The sequence below is a fragment of the Dreissena polymorpha genome, chromosome 5 (genome assembly GCF_020536995.1).
Source record: "Dreissena polymorpha isolate Duluth1 chromosome 5, UMN_Dpol_1.0, whole genome shotgun sequence".
Taxonomy (NCBI): Eukaryota; Metazoa; Mollusca; class Bivalvia; order Myida; family Dreissenidae; genus Dreissena; species Dreissena polymorpha.
Window position 1 is genome coordinate 70,629,086 of NC_068359.1, and position 13,677 is coordinate 70,642,762.

Below are 13,677 nucleotides of genomic sequence, written 5' to 3' on the forward strand. Positions count from 1 at the left end.
AGTCCGTATAACAAGATTGGTATCACAAAGACTTTCATAATGTGTAGCATAGTTGGCCACATGCGCCATGGAAGCCTGTAGGCATAAAACTATACAAATATCTCCTCGATTTCTAGATGTTGTTATCTACATTTTTTCTGCACTTGACCTGATGGTACCCGATCTTTTTAATCCTAGATGTGTGCTTACTTTACTGTTTGTAATTTGTTTACCATATATTTCAAAGTTGTCTGTATTTGGAGATTTACTGTCACTTGGAAGAATCTTAAGAGCCTCGGTCTTTGTTAGCTGTAAAATATAGCGCTTACAGTTTGCGAAATCTTCGGCCATACTTATTAAAACTTTTGTTTCTTGACTATTGGTTGAATTTATTGTTATGTCGTCGACGCAGGCACTTGCGTTACATTTGATATCACCTATGGTACACCCATGATCTGTTGATTCTAGCCTCTTCAGAAGAGGGTTTACATAAATTTTGTAGAGTTTGGTGCTCAAGATCCCACCTTGACGTACCCATTGTAGGACTGGGAACGGTTCCGAACGTGAATCTGCCCATTTTACTACACTTTGAGCGTTGGTATGAATGCTGTTTATTTCGACCAATGCCTGTCCTTTACTCCTGAGTGGTATACACGCCCCAGAAGATGCTGGTGGTCTACTACATCGAAGGCAGCTTAAGCGTCGAGAAAGACCATATCAACAGGAATCCCTATGTCTTTGCACTCTCTCGCAACCTCTTCAACGATTAAGGTTGCGTGTAGAGGTGATGTATTGGATGTGAATCCACGTTGATACTCACTTTGATTCTGCTCTAGGGTAGACACCAGTCTGGCTTTAAGAATAGTCTCTAATAGTTTTTCAATTACGGGTAGTACTGTAATACCACGGACGTTTCCTACTTCAGTTATAGATCCTTTATTTTTAAATAAAATACCTATTTTAAGACTTTCATTTAAGGATTGCACTATAAAGTGTTTGTCCGCCGTTTCTGACACGTTCAATTGTTATTCCATAATAATCTGGAGCTTTCCCTTTGTTCAAATGAGAAAATGCTTTTTCAAGATCTTCAGGTGTGATTGATGGTACTTTGTTATCGAAAACTAGATCACCGATGTGTCTGTACTCTTCGGTCACTTGTTTATGGTATTCACTGTCAAAGTTAGTATTGGTGGTGAGTTGTGCAGTTTATGAAAATGTTTCTTAAATCCTATTGTCACTGAATCTGAACCATTAAAGTGTTCGTCGTCCACATATAAGTCTTCAATAATACACTGTTTATTCTTTCTCTTCTTATTAATCAGTTTGTGAAATAATTTTGAATCTCTTGTTCTTGCGTTTATAATGTTCTCTTTATCCTGAGCTGATCTCCTTGCTTGTTCACACCGATATGAGCAGTACTAGAATAATACAAAAATGCGGAATGTAATTGCACTTAAAATGAGCGATATTTTTTCAGAAAATATGTCAAGACAAACTATTACGCAGCAGCCATTTGATCATTATGCGCCCTAAATATTCATAACATAACATAAAGCGATCGTGTGAAAGGTATCTATTTAAAGTGATATTATGGGCATTTTTTCACTGTTGAATTGAGCTGAAAAGAATAAATAAGTCAAAAGAATTAGTTAACATGTGGTAACTGGCCAATTATCTACGACTCATTTTGCTACCAGTTGTTTATAAAGAATATATATTATTTTCGATATTTTACGTGACTCACCCAGTCCTCTAAGGCGAAATAATCCGTAAAACAAAATTGTGTCTTTGTGTCGTATGAACGAATCTGCATGAAAACTACATTTAGACTCACATCGTACATCGAATCATTTCTTTCGCCAGTTGTCAAAACGAAAGTGCGGTTGATATTCAAATGGATTAGTTTTCTCTTTCCGGGATATTGTTTTAGTTGGTTGATGCTGCATTAAAAAATATGAGTGTATATGTATATGAAGTAAAAACACCACAGATAAACAGCGGTTGCGATAGACACCTATATACTGTTAGATGCCCATAATATCACTTTAAGTTTGGTCATTACAAATGGCTAACACCGGCGATAACGTGAAAATAACGCCGCAATTTTGATTTGTGTTTGTGCTCTACCCTGATATGTTGTAAAATATTGTAAATAGAAAAGGGCTTATATCTTAAAACCAGCACTTAGTCTAGACAGACGGTCGGGACTTTTATTGCATGTTAAAAGCATACCCAACGCTTTTATTATGACCTCTGGGTCTTAACCCAATTAAAGATGAAGAGAAAATCTTGCAAATACAGTGGAAGTGGCTCCGTTGAACGATACATTTAGGTTCCTAAGGTGTCTGATATATGTCATGAAGGATTAATTGGGCGACAAGTCGCCACGCAAAAACTCACATCAACAGTTTGACAATGCAAAGGCCCAAACTCGTAAAAAACTTGTGAATTGACACGTTTTGCTTGGTCCTCGCTTTGACTGAGATCAGTTACCAAAAGTGATCTTATGTCGTAAAGGAAACAATACAACTAACGAGCTAATGCAGTATATTGCTGAGAGATTGAAAAGTTTTGTAGTTAAGCATTTACAAATCATGCAGAGCTCGATATATCAGAACGTAGAACAACATCATTGATATCATAATTTCGGAACTAAAGTTTCAAAATACAAGTGCGGTCGAAAAAGATCCTCTAAGAAAAGTAACGGATCCTTTGCTGTTATTACATGACTGCTCTCGTTGTTTCTTCTATCTCTAGATTTTACAAGAGAATAAAACAAAATGCTCCCATTTTTAGTTGTTTAATGAAATCCGTTCTATACATTCAATATTACAAAACCGTTTTTGTGCAAATTGATGGGAACAGCGGTCTGCTGGTAGCAAGCTGGTTTAGGAATCGGAGCAGTGGATTTTTCTGTAGAAAATTTATCCCACGCTTGATCCTATCCACCCAGGTGTATAAATGGGTACTTGTGAGGGAAATAAGCAGTTGCGCAGTGGCTGCAAAATGCGCCGAGTGTGAACGAGTGGCTTATTTCACAATGGCCATGGGTTAATGTGATAGACGGCTGAAGATGTCACAAAGTATCAATATCAGACTATAAACCTGACCTTTAATCTTTAACTTTCGTTTAATAGCAATATTCTACGAGTTGTGCATTAACAACAATAACGATCGAAGAGGACTAAAATAATAGCCAAATACACATATCTACCATACATACTTATACAACAGAAACCATAGCTAAAGTTTTAATACCCAATATCCATCTGAGCTAGGTACTTGACATTTGCTCATTGTTCTTGACTACTCAGTTCCCAGATGGGTGTTAGATCTGTGATCACACTTATTTTTCGTTTGACTACCCAATAGCCAGCTATGTATTTGACCTTTGCTCGATATTTGCTAATTGTTTAAGAGACAATATAAAGCTAGGTATTCGACTTTGGATTTATATTCACGATAGTTTGAATGCCCAATATACAGCTGATTATTTTTGTTTTCAAAATTTTTAATACATAGTAACCGACTGGTTATTCGACCTTGGCTCGATATTCACTATATTTTTATTACCTAATATCCTTCTTAGTATTTGACATTGACTGAATATTTGCTTAAGTTTGATTACCCAATTTCACGCTCAGTATTGGGCATAAGCCCGATATTCGCTATAGTTTACGAAATATCCAGTTGTATTTTTCACATTTGTTCGACATAAGATTCCCAAAATCATGAACACATTTATAGCTTACGGACCTTTATTTTACACATTGTACCCTTTTATATGGATTATATGTTGCACTATTTTCATTCGTATAAGTTTACAAAATACATTATTCTTAATTGTCAATACCACTACAAAATCAAGATGGTAAAACTAGTATATACACTTTTCAAAGGAGAAGAATACGGGAGGCGGAAAACTACAACGGGCGAGGTATGGTATGGTATTGCGCAAGGGGGGGGGGTTAGAGGGTTAGGGTTAGGGTTAGTGTTAGGGGTCGGGTAAGGGTTTGGGTTAGCCTAAACCCAACCCTAACCCTAACCCGACCCCTAACCCTAACCCTTACCCTAACCCTTTTTGGGGGTTATCACCCCTGACCATGCCTCGCCCGTTGTAGTTTTCCGCCTCCCGAAGTATGCAGAAGCTATCAATAACTAGAGATGGTTCGTGCATTGTTCTTGTGTTTTCATGCAGAATCAACATGAAATCTATTTAAAGGATGTCCTAAATAGCGAAAGTGGATTAAAGTAAATATATTTTCTGAGTATGCATATCTCACGTCTGTTACTTCACATTTCCATACGTTTTATGATTGATCACATTATGTAGCAGGTACTCATGGTTTTCAGTGTTGGTCAATTATTTTACACATATACTAAGGACACAATTGAATAATAAAAAGCTCAGCACATTTTGAAAGTATAACGAGGTTTCTTTATTACAGGTATACAAGCATAAAATAGTTAGTGGACACAATTTCAGTAAAAAGCAACGGCAAGACTTGTTATCTACTGTAATTTTATTTTGGTATTTTTTATTTCAACACACACGAGCACAAACACACGCAGGCATGCGCGCGCGCACACAAACAAACACACAGCAGCACCGAAAAGCAAAGACGAAATCGTTTATATTATTACTGTAAAGTCATGTTAATCAAAATGGAACTAATAAAAAGAAAATTCTTAAAATATTTTCAAGCGTTATATAACATTATAGTTTGTTCAACGGTGGAGCTGAATGCACCATTCTGCACGTTGAAGCCTCTTCTTAATCCACCTTGATTGAGCTGAAGAACTCGGCTTCCCCCTTCATACTTTTTTCGTAGACGTTCAGAGCCTCTTCCTTTGTAATGATGCCGAGGTCAAAGGCGGCATTAATGAGCTTCTCGTATTCTACAGCGCTTGAATCGGGATTGAAGTTTTCCTTTACCCACCTTGTGTACACTCCAAAATCGGCCTGATATAATAATAATAATAATAATAATAATAATAATAATAATGATAATAATAATAATAATAATAATAATAATAATAATAATAATAATAATAATAATAATAATAATAATAATAATAATAATAAAATAATAATAATAATAATAATAATAATGATAATAATTATAAAAATAATAACTAACAAAAGAAACTAATAATAACTGAAAATTAAATAAGTGGAGAACCACTAGTCGATGTACATAAGCTGTTAACTAACAAATCTCCGTTTTGTCATTAAAAAATAAAATAAAGTTATTTTTCTATATTGGTCTTCATAAATCATGTAACCACTTAAACGTGGCCTATTTTATCGAAGAGTCATGATCAACGCTACAGGACGTGTTGTTTAAGAGATTTGTATTGCTATATTTGAACACTATAAATGTGACCACTGAGACGTGGACATTTATTTACCTGTGGGGCATGAATTGTAAAGGACCTTTAGAGGATGCTGCATTCCGAATATGAAAGCCATGCAGTCTCACACATGTTTTCTTTTACTTTTCCCACTGAAAGTATTTCTTTAACTTGTGACCCCCTAGGTAACGCCAGTTAAGCTACAGGAAAATAATTTTTACATACTGTGTTTAGGATCTCGTGTTTGAAATCCTTGTGCTACGCGGTTTCAGACATAAAGATTAAAAAAAAGATTTTCCCAGGATAAGTCTATGTAAATCTGGTGAACCCCGGAGCAAGGCCGCTTTTGACACTAGGTCGTCACTTGAAGACACTTTCTAGAGTACATGTAGATGAATATATACATCAAAAGTCTTTGGGCTTTGTGGTTTTATACCAGAATACATTTAACCTATTTTCCATGTACAACTAGTGACCCCTCGAAGGATCAGTTTTGATCCCAGTAGCGTTATTTGAACAAACGAAAAAGAACCTCCAGATGCTTCGTTACAAATATGGAGACAGCGGGCTTTGAGGTTGATGGACAAGAATATTCTTCAAAGTTTTCCATATGTTAGTAAATGTAAATCTGGTCATACCCGGGCTTGTGTCCGAACTGACATCATAGGCGGACTTTGAATAGATGTTATAACTGACCGTAAGATAATGAAACATACCAAAAATGGAATGTGTTGGCTTACCCTCTTTCCCTTTAAGAAAGAAACCATATGGTTGTTTGTAGTATGAACAGATGATTTCCACGTTTACTGATGAAGGGCGCTGTCCGTAATATATTATAAAAATGTTGTTATGACTTGACCGTGACTTGATTTGAATGTGAATTTTGATCATAATTGTGCATGTTAGTTTTAAAATAAAATAGCAGGCCGTGTTTGGTTTTCTCTAAATTGTTTAACACGAAAGATTTCTCACCACTTTTGCTTTGATTTTCTCTCCAATCCACGGCCACAGCTTCGCACATGGAATAATAGCAACTATGAAATAGATGGACTTCTTATGGGTCGCAACGTCTTGTTCGTGATTCACGTACTCAGTGCATTCTGGACCCAATTCTATTCCAGAGGGGTCTTTGATGTGCCACTTGGCGAACAGACCCTGATAGTATCTGTGTGTACGAGGCATAACAAAATAATATTACACAAACTATTGGCTCGTTTGCTACTGATCTATATTTGCAATATGGTAATTTAATGAGAAATATTTCATAAATGAAGTTGTTTTTGAAATATATAATCACTTGTTAAAGCTACCATTTTCGTTCCGGGGTTATGGCATTCATCTTAAAAGGTAAATATTGATTGATTATATTCCTAGACAAGCAGTTCAAATATTATAATTCTCAATATGCCGTCAAATGATAATTAACGCTGTAATCAACTTAAAAATGTTTACCTCTTTGATTTACAAGGTTGACTGTTACTTTGTTTACCCATTCCCCATGTACCCAAGTGTTCTGTTTTATTGAATGTTGTTAATCAGCAAATACGCACGCTTATCAGGAATAATGATTAACCCATTCATGCCTAGTGGACTCTCCCATCCTTCAGAATTGGATCAATTTATTTCTAAAATTAGGGATGTCTATTATATTTATTTGCATAGTTTGATTATTTCTTACAGAAAATCCTGTAAGCAAACAGCGCACATCATGATGAGACGCCGCATCATGCGGCGTCTCATCTGAGTCTACGCTGTTTTCCAAGGCCTTTTTTCTAGACGCTAGGCATAAATGGGTTAACAAACGAGTTATGTAAAATATAATTTCAAATACATATTTTGAATATATTCCAATCAAATTATAACTATTTACGCTGTAAAATCCTCCGCTTTCTTGATTAGCAACTGCTTAACACTGACATCGTCAGCCCTTTGGGCTGCCAGATCGAAGCTGGTTTTGGCCTTGAAGGTAAATATGCAGTCCTGGATCATGTAGTAGCCTATGTGATGGAAAAGTAAAAAAGTATGTATTCAGACATAAGATATAGTACTAGATGTTGACGACCGGTCAAATAACATTACATATATTAACAAGATAGATGTATTGAAGATTTAAGATAATAAGATATCGACAAAGTCAACACGTTTATGCGCGTTCGTGTATAACATATACTTGAGTTTGTGAGAGCCTCCTTCAAAGCAGTTTCTCAAGACATATAACCAATGGCATTTTCTAACATTAATAATGCCCTACTAAGAATTTGACTGATTTGTCTACATTAGTATATGTCAGCATTATGTTAAATAATCATGTATGTGTGCGTTACAGTGTGTGTGTGTGTGTGTGTGTGTGTGTGTGTGTGCGTGTGTACCTGAGTGCGTACGTTCGTATGGGTGTGCGTGCGTTTATGTGAGCATAGGTATCGTCTAATTAGTTTTACGAAGGTATGACAAGCACAAGATTACACATATACACGTTACCAAATCCCTCTGGATCTAAGGACTTTTTCACCATTCCTTGTACAAAGCCGGAATTTAGTGCCTTGGTGCGATAATGCTCTGTCGCTGACCACAAGAAATCTGAGAGCGTCTCGGCGCCAGGCACGGGCGACGTTAACGGGCCTTTATGTAGACTGTGCGACCCCAAAATGTGAGCATCGAATGTGGAATGGCGGGGACTCATGTTTGTTGACATCCTGACGGAGCTGCGTAGGAAATTGTAATATAACATTGTTACATAATCAATATTTTTTTTTAAATTTATTTCTCATTGGCACCATCTTCTCTCCCGAAAATGAATCAGAAAACATGTAATAAATAAATATTGTTCCACTTCATATCAATACAAAATTGGACATCATGCGTGCGTAACAATGGACAATTTTATAGTTTAGTCCGGAATAAATACTGTATATTTAAATTAAACTTAAAAGATCTAAATAGTTTATTGATAATGTCAAACAAGAAATATATCTCCGGTTTAAGTATAAGAAATCAGGAATACAATGCATTGACTTTTAGGTTGTATACGTAATAAAGTGTACATACACGTTAAAACGTGATGTGATTGGCACCTTTGACATAAAATCATATACAGTTATCTAATTTGTGCTCGAGAAACAGTTGAAACTCGGCATAGCGGCCTCTGATAAAAGGAAATAATTTCGCATCCATTTCTGTCTTGTTGACTCTTTTGCAAACAACATCGTGATAAGCAGTTATCACCTAATGTTGTTTATCCTAACAAGGCTACGTACATGTGTAACTTTCGACGACGGCAAAGGAGCTTAACGTATTGGCAAAGAAGGATATTGGCATAGGTCAAGCAACATCATAGGTCAAAAGATCCCATTTATTAGAAGAGCCGTCCGAAAGAATCGTTACCCTGCTAGTCATACGTTTTAATTAATTGCCTTTTGTTTATAACTTACATTTTTCCGGAACGGAATGCTTCCACTTTGAAAGCTTGCTTGCATGTTCATAGATTGATAGATCTAATGAGGAACGTTAATGCACGCAATATCAATTAATATGCATCTAATCCTTTTGCTTTATTTTCATTATTTGTGTTTGTATCATAATCTTCAGACTATGAATGCTATTTATTTAAAACAAAAAGATCGAAAGATGGTTCAATCGGTATAAAAACAGCCATTTTGTCGTCGCGCATATATCAAAAGCCACTATATAAATGTTCGTACATTACCGTACGCTATACATTGTATTGAACTTGCTTTTACCATGAGTCAGTCCTACTGTATTTGGGATAATATCAACAAATTACGATCAGTTTCGACCAGAATATTTCATTCTCTAATTATGGATCATTTAATTCCAAATATCGCTGGTGTTGAAACAAATGGCATGAGAGTGCATGAAGCAATTTCTACAAGTATTTACCGAGTTTAGAAAATAAATTAATTTCTCTTCTTTATCTTACTTTCGTTTTTGGTTTGCTTTGGGTTCATTAAAAACAATCGTAATTGTCGTCTTTCGGGTTTGTCTCTTTCAAAACATTCTTTAGTTGCTTGCCTTTAAAAAATGTATTTCGATGGCATATGTTTCTATTTAAATCTGTTCAGATGCCTTTATTTTTTGAGTTTATTGTATATACGATACAATTATAATGGATTGCATTCATTCACAAATAATTTAGTTCTATTTCCTTTTCTTGTCAGTCATATTTATAGACTGGTGTACTAATGCATAAGCGATATCACCGTATACTTTTTAGAAACTGTTCCCAAACTGATTCTAAGTTACATAGTTGCATAGTTCTACATGTATATATGCGATAGCGTGAAACTCTGATCGAAAATCGAGTAATTACACTAACGTTTATTGTATTCGCACACACATCTTCGAACATAAACATCGTTAATTGTATTTCTTCAAAACGAAATACTGTTCACTTACATAACCGTCGTTTTCCTTAATAAAAACTGATGCTATGTAAAGAAATCTTTATAAATATATCAATTGTTAAGACGTTGTAGATAATTTTTAATCGCGTCGCTGTTAACGTTTAATGGAGACATATATTAAGGCGTTTTGTTTAAAAGTTATTTTTTCGAAGCATATCGGTAAAACACTCATGTTTTTGAAGTTATGATGTGTATAAATTGAACTTTAGGGCAGTTATTCCGAGTCGTTTAAAATCCACCTTCTAGATTAATAAAACAGTTTTTTTAAACCAAAAATCGTCATGGCGAAAATAGTTTCGATTTGATAATAAAAATTAGAAGTAAATTTTACAATTGTGTAACAAGCCTCGGGAGTTTTAATTTCATGACTGGTGGTGTAAAGATACATCGATGTATTTGTCGATATTCATAAAATAATAGCTTGAAAAGTCAGCTAATTATTTGAGTTAAAAGATTGATTAAATAATGTCACACGAATGTACATATCACGATACAAAATTAAACATACCTTTTTATTGATGACCTGGTTGTTGGTATCACACACGACAGATCCTCCGTGAAAAAAAACACGGCGCCTTTTATACCCAGTTGGTAAGTGCAACATTTTAAACCGCTCTGGCACTAAAATTGTACGACAATACCTTAATCTTGATTGGTTCGTGCTAGATGGGCAGTACTAATGTGTCATTCCCTATTAATACCAAATGATTCAGTTTCAGGTCTAAGTATTTCCCTTCCAAAGGTTTATGAAAGCGGATTTGGAAAACACGTACATGTTGAACAGTTTACGCTATTTACTTTTTCTTACATTCAAAACAAGGCTAAACGCTTTGCTACATTGCTATCGCAGTTGGAAAGCAAACACCAACTGTGCAGGGGAAGCGAAGAAGCTTGAGGGCATTTACTAATGCTGAGATACTTTGCTGATATGTTTGCGCATCAGTTTTCTTCTAACACGTACTCTAAAGAACATTGATATGAATGTTTGTTTTCCAAAATTCAAAAACGCACCCTTCCAGGGACGCTAAGGGGAGGAAATATGTTTGGCCTAACCTTGAGCAACCATTTGTTTAATTGATAATCTTGCGTTTTTTTTCTGAACGATATGGACTGCGAGCAAGATATTTAGGGGAAATGTAGAACCACTTGGATGAATTGTTCCTTTCACACTGTTCTAGTTGTTTTCTTACTTGCATTTTTCAAATGTGTTCTTATTTTTTCATAGAATTTTGGTAAAGATATACGAAATCAATCGTTAATGAATGCTATTTTATGAACTTCTACTCTTTTTCATTTACATTAACTTTACATCTAATGCGCCTGCCATTTGTGGTAGTGATTATTCTATAGATTCGTGTGTACCGTGTTAAAAAATGTAAACAATTCGTTTTGCATAAACACCATGAAGTTCGTTGCATAGAAACTTTAACAAGTGTTGCACATTACCATTCCTTAACCAGTAATTTTCCAAATCCCACTTTGACATTGACAGGGTTGCCGTTTGGACTTATTAAATTTTGTGTTGTGGCATGGCTTTAGATTTTATCTAACGAAGTTCAAAAAGGACCAACAGCATTATCACCAAACTAAAAAAAAAATCATCAACATTAATATTATAAATACTTTATGAAGTTCATCAATGATTAACACATTTCAGTAACAAACTTTTGTTAAAAAAGGATTTTTAAACGAAGAAGATGAAAAATCTATATAAACAACGGCAACACCTATTTAGCTGGATATCTTGTTATCTGGATACGCTCTCTCTCAGTGAAATTTTGTGTTAAAAAGGCAATTTTAAAAAAGAAGATGCAAAATCAATATAAACAACGACAACATCTATTAAGCTGGAAATCTTGCTACGCTCTCTTTAATATACCACAAACACACAATTAAACTTCACCCTCTGCCGACTGACGACGGATATTTTGTACATTAGTGTACGAGTATTGCAATGATGTGTCACGCCTGCACATTGAAACCACTTCTTAAGAATTGCGAGTTTTCGCCTTAATGAGGAAGATATTAGGCGACTGGTCTATTCATAAAGAGAAGTGTTTAATGCAAACCAAGTGATCGCTGAAGAACATGCACAATGGAACACTACCATCATATGAATATGTACTTGAATAAGTAATGTTATTTAATTATAGAAAAATCTCTGTCCGGTTCAATAGTGTTTTTTTTGAGAGGATTAAAGTTAATCATAACAATTGATAAATCCATAAAGTACTTTTAGTTGATTGACATTTGTATTTCAGTCATGTGCCATTATAAGATATCATATAATAATTTTTTAACAGGTTTACAATTTAACTTCTATTAACGTGATCGGTATAAACTATTATTAATTGATTTTCAATATAGTTATTATTTTATCATTCTTTAACCAAAACCGAAATGAGCAAGGCTATAAACAAAGGTAAGCGTCCTGCAGTCCACGTGTGCGTGTGTTTGCGCGTCCGTCCATCAAACTTATGGACGCAATCTTATGTGCGCAATTCTTCCTTCAATATTGATCAAGTGATGTCACATTTTGTCAAAAACTAGGTCCAAAGATCGTGTCAGCGCTTTAGGGTCATTGAGACTCTCTTGTTGAAATATTCACCATGTGATTGACTTCTGGTGAAAAAAGGTTTTGCATATGTACATAACATTGTGAAATGAGAGTATACAAAGCTTTATGATTTCATTTAATGTATATTTCGAAAATTTCCAATAGTTTGTATAACTATAATTTATACGCATTCATGTGATATTTTAAATGTGCAGAAATTAATGTTTATGCATAATCATTTCATCATATTTATTATATAAAGATTTTATTACATTATTCTATGTTCGTTTGATGTTAAACACATGAAGACGAACAGAAGGTCGGATAGATAAACAGAGAAAGTAATTAACCGAACGACAGAAAACAAGCATAAACCAACTTCTCTATACCTAGTTTAATGATAATATCGTATGTAGTTGTTGAGTACTTACACTATTATATTCAGTTGTGTTATATATTTAGAGTCAGAAAACTGACAAGCTAATGTATAATGCGCATAAGTTTTTTTTTAAGTATTCCAAGATTAGTTTAAACTTATTTATTACGACATAGTAACATATTCATAAGTTACATGACATTGACATAGGATTGGGCTGAAAGGCGAACCTTATTGGAGCCCTCTCCCGATAAATAATATATTTACGCCTGACATTATGTCATGACGTCGTAGTAAATTGACAATACAAGATGCAAAATGCAACTTACAAATCCAAAAAACATAATACAGAATGCAACGTATATACAAGTCTCCACTAACATTGGTGGAAAGGAACACAAGTAATTTTACAGGGGAAAAGAAATAGAAATTGAGGGGGGGGAAGGAAACATAAACAGAAAAAGTATTGATTTCGAGGTTGTAAACGGTCATGTAGGAATTTATGGAGAAGAAGAGTGGCAGAGAGAAGAAAATGGATGGCGGCTAGAATCTCTTGGTTGATTTTATGAAGCACTGAACATGGTCAAATATAATACAATTTTCATCGGCAGAAAGCGAAGGATCACCAAATAGAAAAACATATAGTGATGGAGAACATATCTGCGATACACTATTTAAAGGCTGAGCTCGTTCTTCACTGAACTTAGCACAATGAAAGAAAAAGTGGTTGCAGTCTTCAATTTCGTCACAAGAATTGCAGTTAGGCGAGTCATTAATGTTTTTTCTAAAAAGATGGGCAGCAAGAGAACTACAATTGGTGCGAAGACGTGTATGTAAAATTTGAAGATTTCGCGGCCCATGGTAAAAATGTTTTGGACTGCTGGAAGGTTCAGTGTTAGTATTCAACATATTTTTAAATGCGGAAATAGATGGTGCATTTTGAATATGACTTGGCAAGGAATTGAAACTGGCGATGGTTGAGGGTAGAA

At 34.9% G+C, this 13,677-nt stretch overlaps 1 protein-coding gene across 1 annotated transcript; it reads right to left on the reverse strand.

Annotated features, from left to right (window-relative positions):
• Positions 1-4,394: 4,394 nt before the first annotated feature.
• LOC127882336 (uncharacterized) lies at positions 4,395-10,411 on the reverse strand. Its single transcript, XM_052430906.1, has 5 exons — positions 10,264-10,411; positions 7,813-8,036; positions 7,205-7,331; positions 6,307-6,499; positions 4,395-4,942 (listed from the first exon to the last, which is right to left on the reverse strand). The coding sequence occupies exons 2-5, from the start codon at positions 8,024-8,026 to the stop codon at positions 4,754-4,756; spliced, it is 723 nt and encodes a 240-aa protein (XP_052286866.1). The 5' UTR covers positions 8,027-8,036; positions 10,264-10,411; the 3' UTR covers positions 4,395-4,753.
• Between the last annotated feature and the right edge of the window lie 3,266 nt (positions 10,412-13,677).

What these genes read in the sequence shown, in the direction of transcription:
- LOC127882336 (XM_052430906.1), bottom strand. Translation starts at nt 8,026, where the DNA reads ATGTCAACAAACATGAGTCCCCGCCATTCCACATTCGATGCTCACATT. An exon ending in CTTAGATCCAGAGGGATTTG is followed by an intron (nt 7,332 to 7,812) that starts GTAACGTGTATA and finishes TCCATCACATAG; the next exon opens with GCTACTACATGATCCAGGAC. An exon ending in AAAGCGGAGGATTTTACAGC is followed by an intron (nt 6,500 to 7,204) that starts GTAAATAGTTAT and finishes TCGTACACACAG; the next exon opens with ATACTATCAGGGTCTGTTCG.